The sequence below is a fragment of the Eucyclogobius newberryi genome, unplaced genomic scaffold (assembly GCF_026437365.1).
Source record: "Eucyclogobius newberryi isolate DKJ021-1_F unplaced genomic scaffold, fEucNew1.0.hap1 SCAF_7, whole genome shotgun sequence".
In the NCBI taxonomy this organism is placed as follows: Eukaryota; Metazoa; Chordata; class Actinopteri; order Gobiiformes; family Gobiidae; genus Eucyclogobius; species Eucyclogobius newberryi.
The window spans coordinates 40179062-40202383 of NW_027316389.1; the positions used below are offsets into that span (position 1 = coordinate 40179062).

At 48.6% G+C, this 23322-nt stretch overlaps 1 protein-coding gene across 3 annotated transcripts in view; it reads right to left on the minus strand.

The window, feature by feature from the left end:
- mef2aa (myocyte enhancer factor 2aa) overlaps window positions 1-23322 on the minus strand; it is a 158349-nt gene that overhangs the window by 17123 nt on the left and 117904 nt on the right. Inside the window, exons 3-4 of one of the 3 annotated variants that reach the window (XM_072435345.1) lie at window positions 22565-22699; window positions 9617-9800 (exon numbers count right to left, since the gene is read on the minus strand). In XM_072435345.1, the coding sequence (XP_072291446.1) occupies window positions 9617-9800; window positions 22565-22699 (319 nt within the window). Of the gene's footprint in view, window positions 1-9616; window positions 9801-22564; window positions 22700-22761; window positions 22861-23322 lie in introns of all 3 variants that reach the window. The other 2 variants (XM_072435346.1, XM_072435347.1) reach the window with 2 other exon arrangements.

Genomic DNA, 23322 nt, shown 5'->3' on the forward strand with positions numbered 1-23322 from the left:
TTAGCCGGCCTTGTAAATTTAAAGTGCTCAAACTTAACAGTGATTCTATTTCATTCCTCCTGACCGCCAGAGGACGGTGCTTAGCACCTGGATATCTACATATGTATATATACATATATATACCTGACGCACCCAGCGCTCTTTTCTTTCTACATTTCTCGCATCAGCGATAGGTCGAAGTTCCTTCTTGGAATATTGCTTTGGATTTCAACCCGTTCTCGCTTGGAGCCTCACATATTGGAGCTGCGCGTCGCGTCCTCCGGAGGCTGTGAGACGGTATCGCATTTTTGACTGTTATCATCACCTGCAGTGAGTATTTTTGCCGTTTTCTGGCTAAATATTGATACGCTGTGTGTTGACACCGACTATTACTAGCTGGTTAGCCCTCATATGCTTGGCGGCCAGCTTTTCTCAGCTAATTTTCCGACAGTCTGCGGACTTTGATACATTAGCGCATCTATTCAGAGCCTGCTAGGCTAGTACACCAGTGCCTCGTGAGTGTTTTTCGCTCCTGCGGCACCGCCATTTCGTGAGCTCGTGATAACCTGCGCCCCGTGAGTGACTCCGCTCCTGTGGCTTGACCGTTTATTAGCTTGTCTTGTTGCTAGCTATACTTCGGTTGTATTGTATTTTTTACACCTGCGTGACCCGGTGCCTCGTGAGTGTTTTTACGCTCCAACGGCACCGTGGTTACTGACTATTCTCAATCTCAACCGGTGTTCTGTGGGTGCTCTCCGCTCCTGTGACACCGTAAGTCTGGGACTCGTGAGTGTTTCTCCCGCTCACTAGCCCGTTGTTACTGCCTCAGTTTGTGGCGACGTAGCCTGTGCGTGTTCACCCGTGCCTTCTAATTAAGCGCGGTACATGAGCCAGTGACTTGTGAGTGTTATTCGCTCCGGAAAGCTCACAACATGATGTCATCTTTGTTGCATGGTTGCAACAGTTGCTTGGCTCCTCTAAGCCCAGAAGATGGCCATACCCTATGTCCACATTGTCTAGGGATTGGACATCTGAAACAGGCTCTCACAGAAGATGCCTGTTTCAATTGTATCTCCATTCCACTGGCAGACAGGACCGCTAGACTGGCAGCGGTAAGAGTACTATGCCCAAACTGACTCTTGCCTCTAGTCCTGTTAAGGACCATAAACGCTGCAAGCGTCCCCGCATGGAGGCCCCTGAGGCCAAGAGAAGTCATCCTGATCAGGTGTTGTCTGCCAAAGCGGACACTTTGGCTTCTGAATTTGCTCAGATTAAGTCTTTGCTCCTCAGTCTAAAACTTAGTGGTCCTCCCACTGTGCCTAGCCCCATTCTGGATGATGAGGAAGACCAGACAGACTCCAGTGCTGATCATCCTCAGGAAGATGCTATATCCATTGCTGCTTCAGATACTTTGTTCAGAGCAGATGGTGCAGATTTTCTGGGGGATCGGGTAGAAGGCTGTCACTCTCCTAACCCCTCTGTTGTGAGCTCCCGCTCCTCAGATCTGGAGCCCTTGGAGACAGAGCCTGAGTTTTCCTCTGTTCACCAGGCTATTCAGTTGGCCTCATCGAGACTTGGAGTAGATACACCTGTGACGGCTGTTCCTACAAGTGCCTTTTTCAAAGTCTCCCAGAAGCTTGTATTCAGCGTTCCGGCCTCTTTGCCATACATTGAGGAGCTCCAACGATGTTGGGCAGATCCCAAGTCGTTTACTCATTTCCCAAGGGAATGCAGGAGTTTGAGTGCTATGCAAGATGCAGCTAAGTACGGATTGGATCACATGCCCTCCGTTGATGGCACTATTGCGGGCCTGGTTGTAGCGCCTGCGGATGCTGCTCGACCGGAAGCCCGTTGCCCACGTCCTCAGTGCAGTATTACGGATGACCTCATTACTAAAAGTTATGATGCGGCGGCTCGGATTGGTCGCCTGGGTAACTCCTTTTCTCATCTAGCCATTGCCCTTTCTCAGTCTCTGAAGGAGGCTGGAGTTGACAATGCTACGCAGAGCCTAAGTGATGCTTCACTTCAGGCGTTTGCTTACATGTCGAGAGAGCTTGGAAGGCTGATTGCTAGACGCCAGGTGTGGCTAGCCCAGTCCCCCCTGTCAGAGTCTTGCAGGGGTACACTTCGCACTTTACCTGTTGTGCCAGGTCATGTGTTTGGACCCGCTGCCCAGCAGACCTTGGAGCGGGCTGTTGAGGCAAATAAATCTTGCAGACACTTTGCTGAACTGCATCGTGGCCCCAGACCCCAGCCCAGAGGTGCCAGCTCTTTTCGCCCAGCGGCAAGAGTCTCAACCTTACCAGAATCTGGACGTGTTTTTGATGGCCACGGTCAGGCCAGTCGACCCTCTCTCCAGCCCACGTTTCGGCCACCAAGGGGCAGGGCCCCAAGAAATGACCGCCAGGCCTCAAGGCGGCCACAACAGTAGAGTTTGACACTCTACATCTGGCCCCCAGCAGTTTTTCCGAAAGCCGCCGCAGTCGTTGGGAGGCCTTCGTTACAGACCCGTGGGTGATTTCAACCCTGTTCGAGGGCTACAAAATTCAGTTCAGACGGCGTCCCCCAAAGTTCGAGGGGGTAAAAAGAACCGTTGTTTCCGAGCCAGTGAGGTCCATGGCCCTCCGACAGGAGATTCAGGAACTTTTGCGGAATGGTGCCATAGAAGTTGTTCAGAGTTCAGAACAGTTAAAGGGGTTCTATTCAATGGATGGAGGTTTTCGTCCGATTCTCAATCTCAGGCGCCTAAATCATTATGTCAAGGTGCTACGTTTTCACATGCTCCGTACCACGGATGTCCTGCAGTCGGTCAGGGAAGGGGATTGGTTCACAAGTGTCGACTTAAAGGACGCTTATTTCCATGTACCTGTGGCACCACACCACAGACCGTTTCTTCGCTTTGCTTTCGAAGATCAAGCGTACCAGTTCAGAGTGCTCCCCTTTGGGCTCTCTCTGGCGCCCCGTACATTCACCAGGTGTGTGGCGGCAGTTCTTGCGCCCCTTCAAGCCCGCGGAATGAGAATTCTGCCGTACTTGGACGACTGGCTTGTGTGTGCTCGGAGTCGGGAACAAGTTCTCGGAGACACTTCCATTCTACTGGACCATGTGTCACAATTGGGGCTTTCAGTGAACATTGCGAAGAGCTCATTGATTCCCAGCCAAAAGGTAATCTTCATTGGCATTGCCATCGAATCTGTGACCATGAAGGCTTTTCCGTCCCCTCAAAGAGTGACAGATGTGCTCAATCTCGTTTCTCGTGTTCAGAGGAATCAGAGAGTGCCATTCGGTCTGCTTCTTCAGTTGATGGGCAAGCTTACGTCCGTGTCAACATTGATACCTCTGGGGCTTCTGTACTTGCGCCCCTTACAGATTTGGCTCAACAATCTGGGCCTATATCCACAGCTGCACCAGCACAGATCTGTGCAGCTCTCCACTCTGTGTCTTCGGCATCTCCGGCCTTGGGGAAACAGGGAGTTCCTTTGCAGTGGCGTTCCTCTGGGCTCTCTCCCGTGTCGTCGAGAGGTAGTAGTCACAGACGCCTCACTTACAGGCTGGGGGGCTGTCTGGAACCACAGGATGGTCAGAGGTGTTTGGAATCCTCGAGAGAGGCTCGAACACATAAACGTGCTGGAACTGCGAGCTGTTCGCCTGGCACTCATGTTCTTCCTTCCTGCCCTCAGGGGGAGACATGTTCTTGTTCGGACAGACAACACGTCAACAGTTTACCACATAAATCATCAAGGGGGCACAAGATCTGTTCACTCACTAGTGGAGGCACGGAAACTCCACCTGTGGGCGCTGCCCCATTTGCAGAGTGTCAGGGCAGTTCATCTGCCAGGCGTGCAGAATTGCACTGCAGATTTTCTCGCACAGCAGAAACCACAACCGGGAGAGTGGAGGTTGAACCCGATGGTGGTGCAGGAAATCTGGGGGATGTACAGCATGGCAGAGGTAGATCTATTTCCCTCGAGCGCGACAACACATTGTCTCAACTGTGGTTTTCCCTCTCAGAACCAGAGAGTCCACTGGGGCAAGATGCACTGGCACACCCGTGGCCGGAATGCCTCCTGTATGCATTCCCTCCCTTTCCACTCCTGTTGCTAACGCTACACAGGATGGCCAGGAGCAATCACAGCGTGTTATTAGTTGCTCCGTATTGGCCAGGGAGGATATGGTTTCCCGTGCTTCTCCAACTTCTCAATGGGAAACCGTGGCCTCTCCCTCAGAGGAAGGATCTCCTGTCACAGCTGGGAGGGAGCATATGGCATCCTCACCCAGAGCGCCTTCACCTGTACCTGTGGCCATTGAAGGGCCGGACTCTGTGTTGACTTCTTGTGACCAGGCAGTTATCCAAACAATCCTGAACGCTCGTGCTGCCTCGACGAGAGCGCTGCATGAGAACAGATGGAAACTGTTTGTTAGTTGGTGTGGGACTCGTGATGTGGACCCAGTGCACTGCTCTGTCCCAGTACTACTAAACTACCTTCAGACGTTATTTGATAAAAATCTTTTGGTTTCAACTATTAAGGTTTATGTTGCGGCCATTTCAGCCCGCCATTCCTTGATTGATGGTCGTTCAGTGGGGTCGCATTCCTTAGTGTGCCGTTTTTTAAAGGGTGCCCTTCGCCTGCGGCCTCTAAGGCTTACTCGAGTGCCTTCTTGGGATCTTCCATTAGTTCTAGAAGGATTGTGTTCACCGTTTGAACCATTGGATGGGGCTCAGTTGAGATGGGTGTCAGTGAAAGCAGCGTTTCTGCTTGCAATCTCCTCTGCAAAGCGTATTGGGGAGCTCTATGCCTTGTCAATTTCTGACAATTGCATTTGCTGGAATTCGGATATGTCTGGTGTTACCTTGTGGCCTAACCCATCTTTTTTACCAAAGAGAGTCTCTGCTTTTCACGTTAATCAGCCACTTTCGCTGGCTGTTTATGCTCCAGAGTCTGAACTTGGGGACTCTGATGTTAGTCCTTTGTGTCCTGTCCGTATGCTGCGGTATTATATTAATGTGACTGCTGGGCTTCGCAAGACGGATGCCCTGTTTGTTTGTTATGGGGGTCATAAAAAAGGCTCTGCTGTCTCCAAACAGAGGCTTTCACATTGGGTTGTGGATGCCATCCTTCAGACGTATCGATCTAGGGCTCTTCAGCCTCCCAAAGTTACTTGCCATTCTACCAGAGGAGTGTCCACCTCTTGGGCCGCGCTGAAGGGTGTCCCACTGAATGACATCTGTGCTGCAGCTACGTGGGCTTCCTCCTGTACCTTCGCCCGCTTCTACAGAGTGAATGTGGCGGCTCCTCATCCAGTGGCTCCAGTGGTGTTGTCCGCTTCTCCAATCCTGGTAAGAGTAGACTTTTCGTGACCTTGTTGGTATGAGTCATCCAGGTGCTAAGCACCGTCCTCTGGCGGTCAGGAGGAATGAAATAGAACGAGAGTTACGTATGTAACTAAGGTTCTATGAATTCCGGATGACCGCCAGAGTTTCCTGTCACTCAGAGTTTTTGCGAGTGCATTTCGAAAGAAAAGAGCGCTGGGTGCGTCAGGTATATATGGGCTGGTTCTGACGTCACCCATGTCACGCCCACGACGTGACTTATTATTATTATTAATCTCGACCTATGTGTTGCGCACAGGTGCTAAGTACCGTCCTCTGGCGGTCATCCGGAATTCATAGAACCTTAGTTACATACGTAACTCTCGTTTGGCAGACTCATTAACTTTGGAAAGAGGGGTGTGGCAGGGTTGTGCTAGGTCCCCCTTGTTGTTCACTTTGTACTTGGAACCATTGGCCCAATATATTAGACAATAAGAAACAATTTATTTATTTGTTTTAATTGATGGGACAGAACAGAAAATTGCCTATGTACGATCTCCTATTATATTTGACCAAACTGGAGATATTAATAACCAATGTGATGCATTTCCTTCATGATATTGGTCCATTGTTTAGATACAACTGAATTTACAAAAACTGGAATTCTCTCTTACTGGCGCCCCTCTGTCCTTTAGAAAGACTTACCCATTCAAATAAGAGATTCGAATCTCTTAAATATATGTGACCAGCCGTATGAATACCAGGCACAAGTCTCTCCAGAGACATTTTGAGTTATTCGCAGATTCTGAAAGTGATTATTCACAACTATCCAATGATGTGTCACTCATGTAGATCTGATCATATTGGAATATAAAGTTGTGGTCATTTGAATGTAAACAACTCTGAAAAACTTTTACTGAGAAACTGGCCTCAAACATTCCTGACCTGGGTCACAAGGAGGACAATTGCGCTCATTTGCATCTCATTGAGATAAGCCCCTCCCCTCTTCACACTGTCACTGACTGTTTTTGGTGCATTCAGAACAACCTTAGATTTAACAAATGTTTATTACACTAATCGCAAACGGTAACAATCTACACAAACAGAGTTCAGTGAAATTTTATTTTCACGTTAACAAATCACATCTCTACCATCCAGAAGTCGGAGTTGAATTTAAAAATACAATTTCAGCTTTAGCTAATATATGAGCAGATTGCCAGTGTTGGATGCACTGTTTACATTCTCATCTATTTCATTGTTTGTTTTGCCACAACTCCTTTGTTGTCCGTTTAATATTAGAGGCCTTATTTATCAATGATTTGCTATTAGTCTGCCCTCAACAGTTCCAGCCTGAAGCAGCGTTTTAGCTTAGCTTAGCTCCGCCCGGCTCCGGTAGCCTAACTCGACCCCCAAAATCAGCGTTAAAGCAATACTTTAGAGTAAAAATACCTCAGTTTCGTTGCAAATGGTCTCTGAGTCCAATAATGCAAGAGTCCAGTGCTGCAGATCTCACAACGCTCAACAGTGCTCAACAGTGCTGCAGCGTTGTAGCTTAGCTTAGCTCCGTCCGGCTCCGGTCAGAACAACAACAAGCCGAACTCAGCGGCAAAAGTGACAAATAAAATCACAAAAACTATCACCAAACTACCATAAAACACCCTGCACGACCCACACATCAAAAAATACAGAACACGTAAAAATAAGCCGCAGAGAGGCCGATAACAACAACAACGAGCTAGCCGAGTTAGCCGCGAGCTAGCGCAGGAACAAACAACACACCATAGCAGGGACTGTATCTTGTGACTCACGCCATGAGGACCGGGGCACTTTCGTCTGTGGCATTTGGTGGATGTAGTAGTGGTAGAATCATAAGCTCTGGAGAAAGTCTGGAGAAATGAATGAACGGAAAGTGTCTCCCGAGGAACACGTAGCTGCTGCGAGGGCATGAGGCTGCATAAGTAGCCATGTGCTTCGCAGCTGATTGTCGGTTGAAAAATAACAACACTGTGCTGCTGGAAAATAGGTCACACCCCCGAGCGGAGTACGGAAAAGACCCGAAAACTACCCATCTTTAACAGCTTAATGTATGCTTTTAAGACAACCAATAGTGTTATCTGAAGGAGGGGCTTATACGTGACTTCAACTTGCACATTCTGCAAAAAAACAAAAATCACTCATTTAAAAAAAAAAAAATACTTAAAAGCTCTGTTGCTCTGTTCCGTCTGCGCCGACTTAAGTCAAATGATTGAAACTATAAAAAGGAATGTTTTGCCTATTCCAGACTCTCCCGATTTCATCGCCCAATCAGCTGTCTGAGGAGTGGAATAAAACAAGCCAATTTAGTCCAATTAAAAATGTGATTTAGATAACAAGACAAAAAACCTAGAATCTAATTCAAAACTGTTCAATAATCAAAAGAAAAAGGAGGTTGAGGTTTACCTTGTCTGGAAAAAATCAAAGTGTTGCTGTGCTGGTGCGATCCACCGGCAGATGACAAAGGTTTCATCATTTGGAGGAAGTGCTCAAATCTGTTCTTACAACATGGAAGGAGCTGATCAGAACATACAAACTAAACATATGTTACAATCTAAAACTGACCAAAGGTTTTGTGCCAAATAGACCTGACCTGAGACTCAAAAGGTCTAAAGGTTTTTCACCAGATGTAAAAGAGAATCACATGAAAAACTTTGACATGTTGAAAGAATCCTTTGACTTGAATAATACAGACTTTTATAGGTTTTTACAAATAAGGAGTTATTATAAGAAATTAAACAAAGTAATGACCATTAAAACCCTCTGACAAAATGTTTTTATCAAGGCTAATGAATCAGAACTTTCAAGAGGAATGATATGTAAATGACATCAATGCATTGCTGATCTGGACAGCTCCTCTACTAAAGGTATTACAAACAAAAAGGAAAGAGAAGGTAATCTTGTTTTGACAGAAAATATTCGTATATGATAGTGGAAGACCACAAAATCACATTATTCACAAGGTAATGTAAGTGTTGGAGAACCTGTGGCTGCAGCAAACCAGAATCACATGTTTTATTGGAATGAAATGAACCATTTGGTGCAGACTTTTGGCAGCAGTAAAAAGGCCATCAAAAAGAAACGGCTGAAACAAACTTCATTAACGGTCAAGGACTGGACTGACGTAGTAACAGACATCAGAGATATAGAATCAATGACATTCAGACTTCATTTAGAAATGGACAAAATGGGATTTTTATTTAAATGTGGCATGATTTTTGTTTCTTTTGATGCTTAGTTGATCTATTTGTATTTTGATTTAGTTCTGTATTTTGTATTGCGTTGATTTTATTGTGAAGCACTTTGGTCACTTTTAGTGTTGTAAAGGGCTCTATGAATAAAGATTGATTGACTGATTGATTGATTTTCATTCCTATGCCTCGTCGTGTTCTGTGATGTTCTGTGTTCCTTGTTTATTCTATTATTTTAAAAGTAAAAATATTCCAATTTAAAAAAGAAGAAAGTGTTATATCTTACTTCATTTTGCCTCAAGTCAGAACTAAGATCCGCTCTAGCTTTAGTGTCTGCATCAGCGCCAGTAGCTGCAGAATGCTTCTTGGTGGTCTTAAGAGTGGATCGCTTTAGGCTCCCGGAAGCTTTTAAGGGAGATGATTGGACAAGAGAGAATTCAAGTCTATCATCATTAAAATACCAAAGATGACTTGATCTTGTAATAAATTGTAGTATTTCCAATAAACGGAACTTTATCTTTTTAATTAACAGACTTAGCAAAACCAAGCTAACGCTCGTTAGCACCAGCTGCTTCCTGTTTCTCGATGCACATAAGATATTTCCAGTACACAGTGCAAATATTATCCAATCCCAAAGCATTACATATAGACATGGAAACACGGCATCAAGGCGCAAAGAAGTCAACTCACTGCAGAAGAAGAGCGTCAATGGGAGGTGGTTTCCTGTTTCCTTAAACTTCAGCCACATGTCACAGCACCACAAACTCGGAATAAATAAACGTCTTTTTGTTGAAATCGGCCTCAGGGTTAAAACATATAATTCCAGTACAATTTAGATGTATACATACTTGTTAAGAAAACATTTGGATTTGGATGATGTCAATAGCTCACACATTCCGCCATTTAAAGACCGTTCCAAAGAGCTCTAAACCCCGCCCCCCCATCGACATTAAAACATCTACTTCCTGTACATGAATGCATCTTATTCACTGTACTACTTCTACTACAAGTACCTGTGCCTTCTCTGTGGTAACATACAACAAAGTCACTTCACCATTGTCTGTTTCTAGTGCTCTTCTTGACCGGCCCTTTGTCCACTGACCTGTGCTGGGGTGCCTCTGGGGCCCTCCGCTGGGGCCCACATTCCGTTGCAGAGAGGCCGCGCCGGGGCTGAGCATGCCACTGTCGGGCACCCCCAGAGTGGCCCCTGGAGCATACATGGAGCCGGGGTTGGACACGGGCACGGCCACATGCATGGAGAAGTTCTGCTGGGGAAGGACGCCGGGCTGGAGGACAGAAGACAGGTATTACCAGTGAGATCAATAAAGCTCTGTCTTATCAAATGAAGCAGGACAAGAGAAGAGGTCAGAGGTCGTGTTGGAGAGTCCTTGCCCAATTTGGAACCCAGCTCGATTTGGCACAGTTCCCATGCCCAGAGACTAAAGGAACCTAATGTTAGAGATTCATACCATCAAATTTACTCTAGAACCTGAACTGTATCCTGATAAATACAGATCTGAGTAAAGTATTAAGCTTAAACTCTGTGCACACGACAGGATTTTACAGTCTTCAACTATTTTAAACATGAGACAAAAAGTGAAGACCACAGACAAGATTGATATGATATAATATATAAGAAGTTCAAAATGATCCGATTATTGCGCTTCTAGTTAAAGGCACAATGGACGATTTTTCGGCGATTTGAGAACTCAGGCGGAAGTGCTCATGCCACTCCCCCGTGCTCATGCCCCTCCCCCGTGCACGTGCCACTCCCCCGTGCACGTGCCACTCCCCCGTGCACATGCCCCTCCCCCGTGCACGTGCCACTCCCCCGTGCACGTGCCACTCCCCCGTGCACATGCCACTCCCCCGTGCACATGCCCCTCCCCCGTGCACGTGCCACTCCCCCGTGCACATGCCCCTCCCCCGTGCACGTGCCACTCCCCCGTGCTCATGCCCCTCCCCCGTGCACGTGCCACTCCCCCGTGCTCATGCCACTCCCCCGTGTGGACTGATACAACACACATGTGCGTTTGTTTATTAGCGCAACGGATCTCATCGCATCGCTCGTCTCCCGTAGATTTCAGTCTACTTCTGAGTCAGTTCGAACTGTCTTTCTCCGCAGTGCAAGTCTAACCTGTTCAGACTCTTTTGTAAAACTAAATATTAAGCACAGAAAGCTGTGTTTATTGTGGCGAACATGCTTCAGCAGCGTAAACTCTGAACACGAGAGGAACTCACGCTGATCTTTTAGAGGACTCAAACTGGAATAATAGTGATGTTTTGTGGACGAGGTGAGAATACAACAGTTTATCTTTATATCTTTACAAGATGAAGTCATGATTGTGCTTTTGCTGTTTCCCGTGTTTGTATCCTACGCCTCGTGTCCATCGTCTGCTCCTGACACTCGGCTTTATTTGCTGTTGCTATGGTGTTTCACCTCTGGAGACTTTCAAAATCACTTTTGAAAAGTCGGGTCACATCTTGCAGAAGTCGAGGAGATGCAAATAGGGGACTACAATCGAGCAAAAGGTTGTGTTTTGGGATGAGTTATGTCAGAGATGAAGGAGGCAGTGGTTCTGTAACATCAGATTAAAGTCAGGTTTGATCATTTTCCTTGGTTTAAACTTTAGTGGAGGCACAAAACATTTTGATGACACAAAACTGCAGAGCCTCAAAATGTAGCGCACACAAACGGGGAGAATGAAGTCTCCTGCAGCTTCTCCTCTTCCTGGTCCAGAACGACCTGTTTAAGGAGCTCTTTTAGCTTTGTAAATCTGACTCGCCCTGAAGCTCGCCGCACTGCAAACTAATTATAATAAGCAAAAACAATCCCTTTCGTTTCTCATTCAAGAATAAAAAAGTCAAATTTAAAACTGAGCATTGTTGATGCCACAGCAGAAAAAAAACACTGAATAAAACTAAAAAGATCAAATTAAGGCTTTAATAATTAATGTAGAGCACCAAATTGGGCAGTGACAATGGTGACACTTCCTTTGAGGTTATCGTCCAAGAAAAAGTGACTTTATTAAAAAATACAAAGGCAAAAGCCAACTTTAAGAAGCATCAAACAAAAAGAATATTGTTTAGTCTGGACAGCCATTCGCACATTTAAAGTGGGTCAGGTGCCGAGGTGGTCGAGCCTTCACCCGGACAGTGAAAGGATAAAGCAGTTAGTCACATCCTGAAAGGAAAGAGTGATCGACACAGATACAAGTACTTCCACAGATGGAGGAGCTGATATATGATATATATGATATATGATATATATATATATATATATATATATATATATATCATATACATTATATGTATCATATACATCATATACATCATATATATCATATATATCATATACATCATATATGATATATATCATATATATGATATATATCACATACCCAACAGTGTTTGTTTCTAAACTGCTCCTCTCTCTTTGTTTGACTTGGAGCTGAACTTGAATTTCCTTTCAAAGGAACTTTCAATAAAGTATCATCTATATTTAGTTTTTTTAACTGGTATATTAATAACATTTAAATATGAGTTTGTTTGCATTCGTGTTTTTCTTCTATATCAGACACAATAGGTGAGAGATTATATCATGAACTTGACGTGTTCCAATGAAAAAGAACACGATGGTTCGAGCGACATGTTTTATGCGCTGCACATGTGGAAGCGTCACTTCTCCTCTTTGTGTAACTACAGGATTACTTTGTGTAACTACGGGATTACTTTGTGTAACTACGGGATTACTTTGTGTAACTACAGGATTACTTTGTGTAACTACAGGATTACTTTGTGTAACTACGGGATTACTTTGTGTAACTACGGGATTACTTTGTGTAACTACAGGATTACTTTGTGTAACTACGGGATTACTTTGTGTAACTACAGGATTACTCTGTGTAACTACGGGATTACTTTGTGTAACTACAGGATTACTCTGTGTAACTACGGGATTACTTTGTGTAACTACGGGATTACTTTGTGTAACTACAGGATTACTTTGTGTAACTACAGGATTACTCTGTGTAACTACGGGATTACTTTGTGTAACTACGGGATTACTTTGTGTAACTACAGCATTACTTTGTGTAACTACAGGATTACTTTGTGTAACTACGGGATTACTTTGTGTAACTACAGGATTACTTTGTGTAACTACAGGATTACTTTGTGTAACTACAGGATTACTTCGTGTAACTATGGGATTACTTCGAGTATTTTGAAAAAATACAACATGACATGGAGCTGGTTCTCTCGTCGGTTGCCGTAGCTACAGCTCCAGCTCTCGTTTGAACAGCCTTAGCAACAAGAAAGCTTTGGCTGAGCGGTTCAAAATTTTGAACAGGTCCACGCGGGCGACTGTGAGAGGCTCAAAGGGCCCCCAGGGGCCCACGGGCACCGAGTTGGTGACCCCTGCTTTAATGGCATGGATGTATGGTTATTATATATCATAACCTCCCTGTTGTGGGTTTTGTGGCTTCTGGTTAAAGACTTGCAGATCTTGGCATTGCTGTATGTCTCTCCTCTTCTTCTCTGTCAGTGTTGTCTGTGATCATGTTTGTTCTTCTGTCAAATGTTCTGGACACTTGATGGGGGCGTGGTCATTCTGATGGACCAACAATAGTGCTTAAGACGATTGTGTTACATCTCTTACCTACTTTCTGATATAGAGGGGGAAAAACTATTCTAATTGGGACAAGATGCTATGTATGTTTTCACAGTCATGTGGAAAAGTAACTTTACTGTAACTCATATATCTGGATATTGGTATGTGCAAATATCGGTTATCAGCCGAAGTCACACCATTTGTGGTTTATAATATACTGTAACTGTCAGTCAAACAGAGACTAATGACCAACAGGCTGACCAGACCTGAGGGTCATCATAGCTCACAGTGTAAACATGCATCCGTGAGTCACTTCAGCCACTAAGCCACGTTTGCACTGGCCCTGGTCCCACTGGCTGGTGTCGCTGAGGAACTCTTTGGATCCTGTTATTAGCAGCGTGAGTCTTCACCATGGATCCATGCACTCCTCGCACACGCTCTGTTTGGTGGACTGAGAACTACTGGACGTAGCTAGCCGCTAAAGGCTAAATAAGCGACACACACTAATGAGCACCGTCATTGGCTCATAAATGGTGGCCATGGGCTTGGTCCAGAGGCAGAGTTCTGCCACATGAGACTCTGACATCACCCACACATAACTCATGTCCTGTAATGTCATGATAAATCAAATCTAAATTGTACTTTATTATAAAACTACAATTGTAATTGTACTTTAATCATATGTTCGATTTTGGCGGTGTGAGACATGGCTGAAGAGTAAACAAGAAACAACTTCAAGTTCATGCTAAGCTTTCTCTGCATATATTTCAATTCTCTGCACGTCGAGGCTGCATTTTAAAGCCTCTTTACGTGAAGTATGATAATGTTAGATGTATTGAGCCCTGTGTATTGTAGTGCTGTGTGTCCATAAACAGGAAACAGCCGGTTCTAACTTTGTATGTAACAAATACGTTAGCATCCCTCATCACGCATCATGGAAATACAGGTTTATGACAAGATCAAGTCAGATTATGGTGAGACATGATTCTTTCCTCTTTCGATCTGCTTTTCAAAGTGATCCAGATCCTTTTGAGGTGCAGTTCACTTCAGACGCTTCAGACGCTTCAGACCGGAACCATCCACTCCAAAGTGAACCAGTGGAAGCACGCCGTTTACTCTGGTCTCTGTGGTGTTAGCTTTACTGTCATGTTAGCATTAGCTTTACTGTCATGTTAGCATTAGTATTAGTGTCATGTTAGCATTAGTGTGTCGCTCCAAAGTTCGAGCTCCAGCACCAGTGCAGGCTCAGTGAGGGCTCAGTGAGGGCTCAGTGAGGGCTCAGTGAGGGCTCAGTGAGGGCTCAGTGCGGGCTCAGTGCGGGCTCAGTGAGGGCTCAGTGAGGGCTCAGTGCAGGCTCAGTGAGGGCTCAGTGCGGGCTCAGTGAGGGCTCAGTGAGGGCTCAGTGAGGGCTCAGTGCGGGCTCAGTGCGGGCTCAGTGAGGGCTCAGTGAGGGCTCAGTGCGGGCTCAGTGAGGGCTCAGTGCGGGCTCAGTGAGGGCTCAGTGAGGGCTCAGTGAGGGCTCAGTGAGGGCTCAGTGAGGGCTCAGTGAGGGCTCAGTGAGGGCTCAGTGAGGGCTCAGTGCGGGCTCAGTGAGGGCTCAGTGAGGGCTCAGTGAGGGCTCAGTGCGGGCTCAGTGAGGGCTCAGTGAGGGCTCAGTGAGGGCTCAGTGAGGGCTCAGTGAGGGCTCAGTGAGGGCTCAGTGCGGGCTCAGTGAGGGCACAGTGCGGGCTCAGTGAGGGCTCAGTGCGGGCTCAGTGAGGGCTCAGTGAGGGCTCAGTGAGGGCTCAGTGAGGGCTCAGTGAGGGCTCAGTGAGGGCTCAGTGCGGGCTCAGTGAGGGCTCAGTGAGGGCTCAGTGAGGGCTCAGTGCGGGCTCAGTGAGGGCTCAGTGCGGGCTCAGTGAGGGCTCAGTGCGGGCTCAGTGAGGGCTCAGTGAGGGCTCAGTGCGGGCTCAGTGAGGGCTCAGTGCGGGCTCAGTGAGGGCTCAGTGAGGGCTCAGTGAGGGCTCAGTGAGGGCTCAGTGAGGGCTCAGTGAGGGCTCAGTGAGGGCTCAGTGCGGGCTCAGTGAGGGCTCAGTGAGGGCTCAGTGAGGGCTCAGTGAGGGCTCAGTGCGGGCTCAGTGAGGGCTCAGTGCGGGCTCAGTGAGGGCTCAGTGCGGGCTCAGTGCGGGCTCAGTGAGGGCTCAGTGAGGGCTCAGTGAGGGCTCAGTGAGGGCTCAGTGAGGGCTCAGTGCGGGCTCAGTGAGGGCTCAGTGAGGGCTCAGTGCGGGCTCAGTGAGGGCTCAGTGAGGGCTCAGTGAGGGCTCAGTGAGGGCTCAGTGCGGGCTCAGTGCGGGCTCAGTGAGGGCTCAGTGAGGGCTCAGTGCGGGCTCAGTGAGGGCTCAGTGAGGGCTCAGTGAGGGCTCAGTGAGGGCTCAGTGCGGGCTCAGTGAGGGCTCAGTGAGGGCTCAGTGAGGGCTCAGTGCGGGCTCAGTGAGGGCTCAGTGAGGGCTCAGTGAGGGCTCAGTGAGGGCTCAGTGCGGGCTCAGTGAGGGCTCAGTGAGGGCTCAGTGAGGGCTCAGTGAGGGCTCAGTGCGGGCTCAGTGAGGGCTCAGTGCGGGCTCAGTGAGGGCTCAGTGAGGGCTCAGTGAGGGCTCAGTGAGGGCTCAGTGAGGGCTCAGTGAGGGCTCAGTGAGGGCTCAGTGAGGGCTCAGTGTGGGCTCAGTGAGGGCTCAGTGAGGGCTCAGTGAGGGCTCAGTGCGGGCTCAGTGAGGGCTCAGTGCGGGCTCAGTGAGGGCTCAGTGCGGGCTCAGTGAGGGCTCAGTGAGGGCTCAGTGCGGGCTCAGTGAGGGCTCAGTGAGGGCTCAGTGAGGGCTCAGTGAGGGCTCAGTGAGGGCTCAGTGAGGGCTCAGTGAGGGCTCAGTGAGGGCTCAGTGCGGGCTCAGTGAGGGCTCAGTGAGGGCTCAGTGAGGGCTCAGTGAGGGCTCAGTGAGGGCTCAGTGCGGGCTCAGTGAGGGCTCAGTGAGGGCTCAGTGCGGGCTCAGTGAGGGCTCAGTGAGGGCTCAGTGAGGGCTCAGTGCGGGCTCAGTGAGGGCTCAGTGCGGGCTCAGTGAGGGCTCAGTGAGGGCTCAGTGCGGGCTCAGTGAGGGCTCAGTGAGGGCTCAGTGAGGGCTCAGTGAGGGCTCAGTGAGGGCTCAGTGAGGGCTCAGTGCGGGCTCAGTGAGGGCTCAGTGAGGGCTCAGTGAGGGCTCAGTGAGGGCTCAGTGCGGGCTCAGTGAGGGCTCAGTGAGGGCTCAGTGCGGGCTCAGTGAGGGCTCAGTGCGGGCTCAGTGAGGGCTCAGTGAGGGCTCAGTGAGGGCTCAGTGAGGGCTCAGTGATGGCTCAGTGAGGGCTCAGTGAGGGCTCAGTGAGGGCTCAGTGAGGGCTCAGTGAGGGCTCAGTGCGGGCTCAGTGAGGGCTCAGTGAGGGCTCAGTGAGGGCTCAGTGAGGGCTCAGTGCGGGCTCAGTGCGGGCTCAGTGAGGGCTCAGTGAGGGCTCAGTGAGGGCTCAGTGAGGGCTCAGTGCGGGCTCAGTGAGGGCTCAGTGAGGGCTCAGTGAGGGCTCAGTGAGGGCTCAGTGAGGGCTGTGGTGAAAGGAGCAGGCAGCATGATAAGTAGTAGTATATATATAATATAAAAAAACTATTTGAGAGGAAGAGGTAAAGCTCATAATATTTGGTCAAATAGAAAAAAGAACATTTTGGTCCCACTTTATAACTACTACTACTATAATCTTACTGAGCTTCAATAAAGCATGAACAAGGACTTAATCCATGATTTAAAAAACGTTTATCAGCAATGATTCAGACTCAGTGACTGAACATTTAAGAAAGTAAAGGTAAGGACCAGGTAAAACAACAGATGTATCTTTGTTTGAGGGGTTCATTATACAATGGTTTGGATGAAATCAAAAGACTCAAAAACCTAAACCTAAAATCTACTCAAAACGTCCAATATAGGAAAATATAGAGAAATAGAATTCATCGTGTAATTAAACTTCTTCAGACACATGTTTGCATGTGTGTTTTTGTGTCAGACTGTATGTCAGTATACATCATTATGTATGTGTATGTGCTTGTGTAGATAGATATATCTGTGTGTATCTGTGTTTGCCGTTACAGTCACATGGTCATAGACTTATATGTGATCATATTTGAGCTGATTTGCTGTATGTCATCATTATGTTAATAGGGTCATCCTGAACCCCCCATGAGTCCGAAAGTTCACCAGTCCGAAGGTTCACCAGTCCGAAGGTTCACCAGTCCGAAGGTTCACCAGTCCGAAGGTTTACCTGCACGGTGGAGGGAGCTGTGCGCTTAAGTGCCACTTGGCGGGCATGTTAGGGACCGTCTCTAAATTCCGATTGTACAAGTGTTTGTTTACAAATGTTTTAACTTAAAAAATATCAAACATATTTATACTAAAAAAACAACAACATTGAGCATGAATCTAAATAGCTAATCCTAGGTGCCATCGTCCTTTTGGGGTTGAACAATTTAAGCCTTTATAGAGGGTTAGGGTTCTTTTCAATAGCCTCCAAGTCAGCCAACCTAGATAGTCAACGCTAAGTTATAATAGTAGTTTGAGTCTCTAGGACTAGGGAACCTTTGGACTAGTGAACCTTCGGACTAGCGAACCTTCAGACTAGCGAACCTTCAGACTAGCGAACCTTCTGACTAGCAAACCTTCTGACTAGCGACCCTTCGGACTAGCGAACCTTCGGACTAGCGAACCTTCGGACTAGCGAACCTTCGGACTAGCGAACCTTCGGACTAGCGAACCTTCGGACCAGCGAACCTTCGGACCAGCAAACCTTCGGACTAGCGAACCTTCGGACCAGCGGACCAGCGGACCTTCGGACTAGCGGACCTTCGGACTAGCGAACCTTCGGACTAGCGAACCTTCTGACTAGCGAACCTTCTGACTAGCGAACCTTCGGACTAGCGAACCTTCGGACCAGCGAACCTTCTGACTAGCGAACCTTCTGACTAGCGAACCTTCGGACTAGCGAACCTTCGGACCAGCAAACCTTCGGACTAGCGGACCTTCTGACTAGCGAACCTTCGGACCAGCGAACCTTTGGACAAGCGAACCTTCGGACTAGCGAACCTTCGGACTAGCGAACCTTCGGACCAGCGAACCTTCGGACTAGTGAACCTTCGGACTAGCGGACCTTCTGACTAGCGAACCTTCGGACTAGCGAACCTTCGGACTAGCGAACTTTCTGACTAGCGAACCTTCGGACTAGCGGACTAGCGAACTTTCGGACTAGCGGACCAGCGAACCTTCGGACTAGCGAACCTTCGGACAAGCAAACCTTCGGACTAGCGAACCTTCGGACTAGCGGACCTTCGGACTAGCGGACCTTCGGACTAGCGAACTTTCGGACTAGCGAACCTTCGGACCAGCGGATCTTCAGACTAGCGGACCTTCGGACTAGCGAACCTTCGGACCAGCGAACCTTCGGACTAGCGAACCTTCGGACTAGCGGACCTTCTGACTAGCGAACCTTCGGACTAGCGAACCTTCAGACTAGCGAACCTTCGGACTAGCGAACCTTCGGACTAGCGGACTAGTGAACCTTCGGACTAGCGGACCTTCTGACTAGCGAACCTTCGGACTAGCGAACCTTCGGACTAGCGAACCTTTGGACCAGCGAACCTTCTGACTAGTGAACCTTCGGACTAGCGGACCTTCTGACTAGCGAACCTTCGGACTTGCAAACCTTCGGACTAGCAAACCTTCTGACTAGCGAACCTTCGGACTAGCGAACCTTCGGACTAGCGGACTAGCGAACCTTCGGACTAGCGAACCTTCGGACAAGTGAACCTTCGGACTAGCGGACCTTCGGACTAGCGAACCTTCGGACCAGCGAACCTTCGGACTAGTGAACCTTCGGACTAGCGGACCTTCTGACTAGCGAACCTTCGGACTAGCGACCCTTCTGACTAGCGAACCTTCGGACTAGCGGACTAGCGAACCTTCGGACTAGCGAACCTTCGGACAAGCGAACCTTCGGACTAGAGAACCTTCGGACTAGCGGACCTTCGGACTAGCGGACCTTCGGACTAGCGGACCTTCGGACTAGCGAACCTTCGGACTAGCGAACCTTCGGACTAGCGGACCTTCGGACCAGCGAACCTTCGGACCAGCGAACCTTCGGACCAGCAAACCTTCGGACTAGCGAACCTTCGGACCGGCGGACCTTCGGACTAGCGGACCTTCGGACTAGCGAACCTTCGGACTAGCGAACCTTCTGACTAGCGAACCTTCTGACTAGCGAACCTTCGGACTAGTGAACCTTCGGACCAGCGAACCTTCGGACTAGTGAACCTTCGGACTAGCGGACCTTCTGACTAGCGAACCTTCGGACTAGCGAACCTTCGGACTAGCGAACCTTCGGACTAGCGGACTAGCGAACCTTCGGACTAGCGAACCTTCGGACAAGTGAACCTTCGGACTAGCGGACCTTCGGACTAGCGAACCTTCGGACCAGCGAACCTTCGGACTAGTGAACCTTCGGACTAGCGGACCTTCTGACTAGCGAACCTTCGGACTAGCGAACCTTCTGACTAGCGAACCTACGGACTAGCGGACTAGCGAACCTTCGGACTAGCGAACTTTCGGACAAGCGAACCTTCGGACTAGCGAACCTTCGGACTAGCGGACCTTCGGACTAGCGGACCTTCGGACTAGCGGACCTTTGGACTAGCGAACTTTCGGACTAGCGAACCTTCGGACTAGCGGACCTTCGTACTAGCGGACCTTCGGACTAGCGAACCTTCGGGCCAGCGAACCTTCTGACTAGAGAACCTTCGGACTAGCGAACCTTCGGACCAGCGAACCTTCTGACTAGCGAACCTTCGGACCAGCGAACCTTCGGACTAGTGAACCTTCGGACTAGCGGACCTTCTGACTAGCGAACCTTCGGACTAGCGAACCTTCTGACTAGCGAACCTTCGGACTAGCGGACTAGCGAACCTTCGGACTAGCGAACCTTCGGACAAGCGAACCTTCGGACTAGCGAACCTTCGGACTAGCGAACTTCGGACTAGCGGACCTTCGGACTAGCGGACCTTCGGACTAGCGAACTTTCGGACTAGCGAATCTTCGGACTAGCGGACCTTCGTACTAGCGGACCTTCGGACTAGCGAACCTTCGGACCAGCGAACCTTCTGACTAGCGAACCTTCGGACCAGCGAACCTTCTGACTAGCGAACCTTCGGACTAGCGGACTAGCGAACCTTCGGACTAGCGAACCTTCGGACTAGCGAACCTTCTGACTAGCGAACCTTCGGACTAGCGAACCTTCGGACTAGCGAACCTTCGGAATAGTGGGCTTCCACCGTGAAAAGAATGAGGCAATGTTTCTAGACTTTACTTAATGACTGTTACTATATGAAAATAAACAAAGGTTACTTTACTAAGGCGTAATCATTGTGTTTGTTCATGCTTTATTACAGCTATAAATAGTTTAGGTAACGTAAAGACAAAGGCGATTGATATGTGTATTTGACAAAATTTAAATATTTAATTGTTTATAGCTGCAATGGGCTTCATATTCCTGTGACCAGCCAATCACATGAGGGGATTTACTCAGACAGATCTGGGCTGCTGTCACCTTCCATATTTATTATATTTATTTGTTTATTAGTATTTAAGAACAGAGAATCATTATTATTATTCATAAAGTTTGCGCCTGTGAAATAAAATGTATTTTAACAGTTCTAATGTTACAGAATCGCCAGGTATTAAAGCCTTGTTTTTTCAAAAATAATACTACTACAGCTCCTCTAGTGTGAGCTTATCATGGTGTCCAGAACATGTCCAGAACATGTCCAGAGCATGTCCAGAACATGTCCAGAGCATGTCCAGAACATGTCCAGAGCATGTCCAGAACATGTCCAGAGCATGTCCAGAGCATGTCCAGAGCATGTCCAGAACATGTCCAGAACATGTCCAGAGCATGTCCAGAGCATGTCCAGAACATGTCCAGAGCATGTCCAGAGCATGTCCAGAACATGTCCAGAGCATGTCCAGAGCATGTCCAGGGCATGTCCAGAGCATGTCCAGAGCATGTCCAGGGCATGTCCAGGGCATGTCCAGAGCATGTCCAGAGCATGTCCAGAGCATGTCCAGAACATGTCCAGAGCATGTCCAGAGTATGTCCAGAGCATGTCCAGAGCATGTCCAGAACATGTCCAGAGCATGTCCAGAGCATGTCCAGAGCATGTCCAGGGCATGTCCAGGGCATGTCCAGAGCATGTCCAGAGCATGTCCAGAGCATGTCCAGAACATGTCCAGAGCATGTCCAGAGTATGTCCAGAGCATGTCCAGAGCATGTCCAGAACATGTCCAGAGCATGTCCAGAGCATGTCCAGAGCATGTCCAGGGCATGTCCAGAGTATGTCCAAAGCATGTCCAGAGCATGTCCAGGGCATGTCCAGAGCATGTCCAGAACATGTCCAGAGCATGTCCAGAGCATGTCCAGGGCGTGTCCAGAACATGTCCAGAGCATGTCCAGGGCATGTCCAGAGCAGGTCCAGAGCATGTCCAGAGCATGTCCAGAGCATTTCCAGGGCATGTCCAGAGCAGGTCCAGAGCATGTCCAGAGCATGTCCAGAGCATGTCCAGGGCATGTCCAGAGCATGTCCAGAACATGTCCAGAGCATGTCCAGAGCATGTCCAGAGTATGTCCAGAGCATGTCCAGAGCATGTCCAGAGCATGTCCAGAACATGTCCAGAGCATGTCCAGAGCATGTCCAGAGCATGTCCAGGGCATGTCCAGAGTATGTCCAAAGCATGTCCAGAGCATGTCCAGGGCATGTCCAGAGCATGTCCAGAACATGTCCAGAGCATGTCCAGGGCATGTCCAGAGCAGGTCCAGAACATGTCCAGAGCATGTCCAGAGCATGTCCAGGGCATGTCCAGAACATGTCCAGAGCATGTCCAGGGCATGTCCAGAGCAGGTCCAGAGCATGTCCAGAGCATGTCCAGAGCATTTCCAGGGCATGTCCAGAGCAGGTCCAGAGCATGTCCAGAGCATGTCCAGGGCATGTCCAGAGCATGTCCAAAACATGTCCAGAGCATGTCCAGGGCATGTCCAGAGTATGTCCAGAGCAGGTCCAGAGCATGTCCAGAGTATGTCCAGAGCATGTCCAGAGCATGTCCAGAGCAGGTCCAGAGCATGTCCAGAGCATGTCCAGAGCATGTCCAGAGCATGTCCAGAGCAGGTCCAGAGCATGTCCAGAGCATGTCCAGGGCATGTCCAGAGCAGGTCCAGAGCATGTCCAGAACATGTCCAGGGCATGTCCAGAGCAGGTCCAGAGCATGTCCAGAGCAGACTGTGAGGGTCAGAGGAGCTGCGTGAGGAGGCGGGGCCACAAAGCAGAAACAGCCGTCTCATCCAAGCGCTTGTACTTACGAGTTTATGACTTCGCATCATATTATCAAAGTCCTCATTTATTTTGTGATACTTTTCTTGGGTGTGCGGCGTGAGCACGTAAGAGGCGTCGGGCTCCGGGCTCTCGCATCCTCTGTGTTCCTTCTTGTTTAGCGCCTGCGTAGAACATCCACATAAAGACACAACATGAAACCTTGTGTAGCAGAGCAGGTACTTACGCAGCGCTTGTACAGTAAGTCAGAGTCGAAGTGCTCGTCTGCGAACGCCTCGTCCACCTCGGGGCTCGCACAGTCAATGTGGCCCTTGTTTCGCAATTTCTGAAAGAAGAGTGGACAGTAGAGGTCAAGATGTGCATGATGGGTATGAACGTGAAAGTGAGGTTTTAAAATATATATAGAGTGGATAACCTCTAGTTATTTGTATATAAGCATTTCTGAGGCATTTACCACTATAAAAACTGTTGAGTCAGCACGGTCTTAACGCTCTTGGTTTAATCGCACCCATGGTTTTGTTGATGGTTTATTCAAATTTATAAGGTAACACAAGCCTATCTACAATCTACATATGCATCGGTGGCACGGTGGTCCTCACAGCAAGACTCCGGGGCCAGAGCGGGCCCCTGCACAAAACATGCACCGCAGATAAAGCTCGATCTGGTGATGGGTCCTGTGCGCGGGGCCCACTTCTCTGGAAGAGGGGCCCCAGCAGCACTGAAGGACGGGCCAAATGCAGAGGACACGTGTGCCTGACATACTTCTGTCTGTAGATGCTTTATGTCC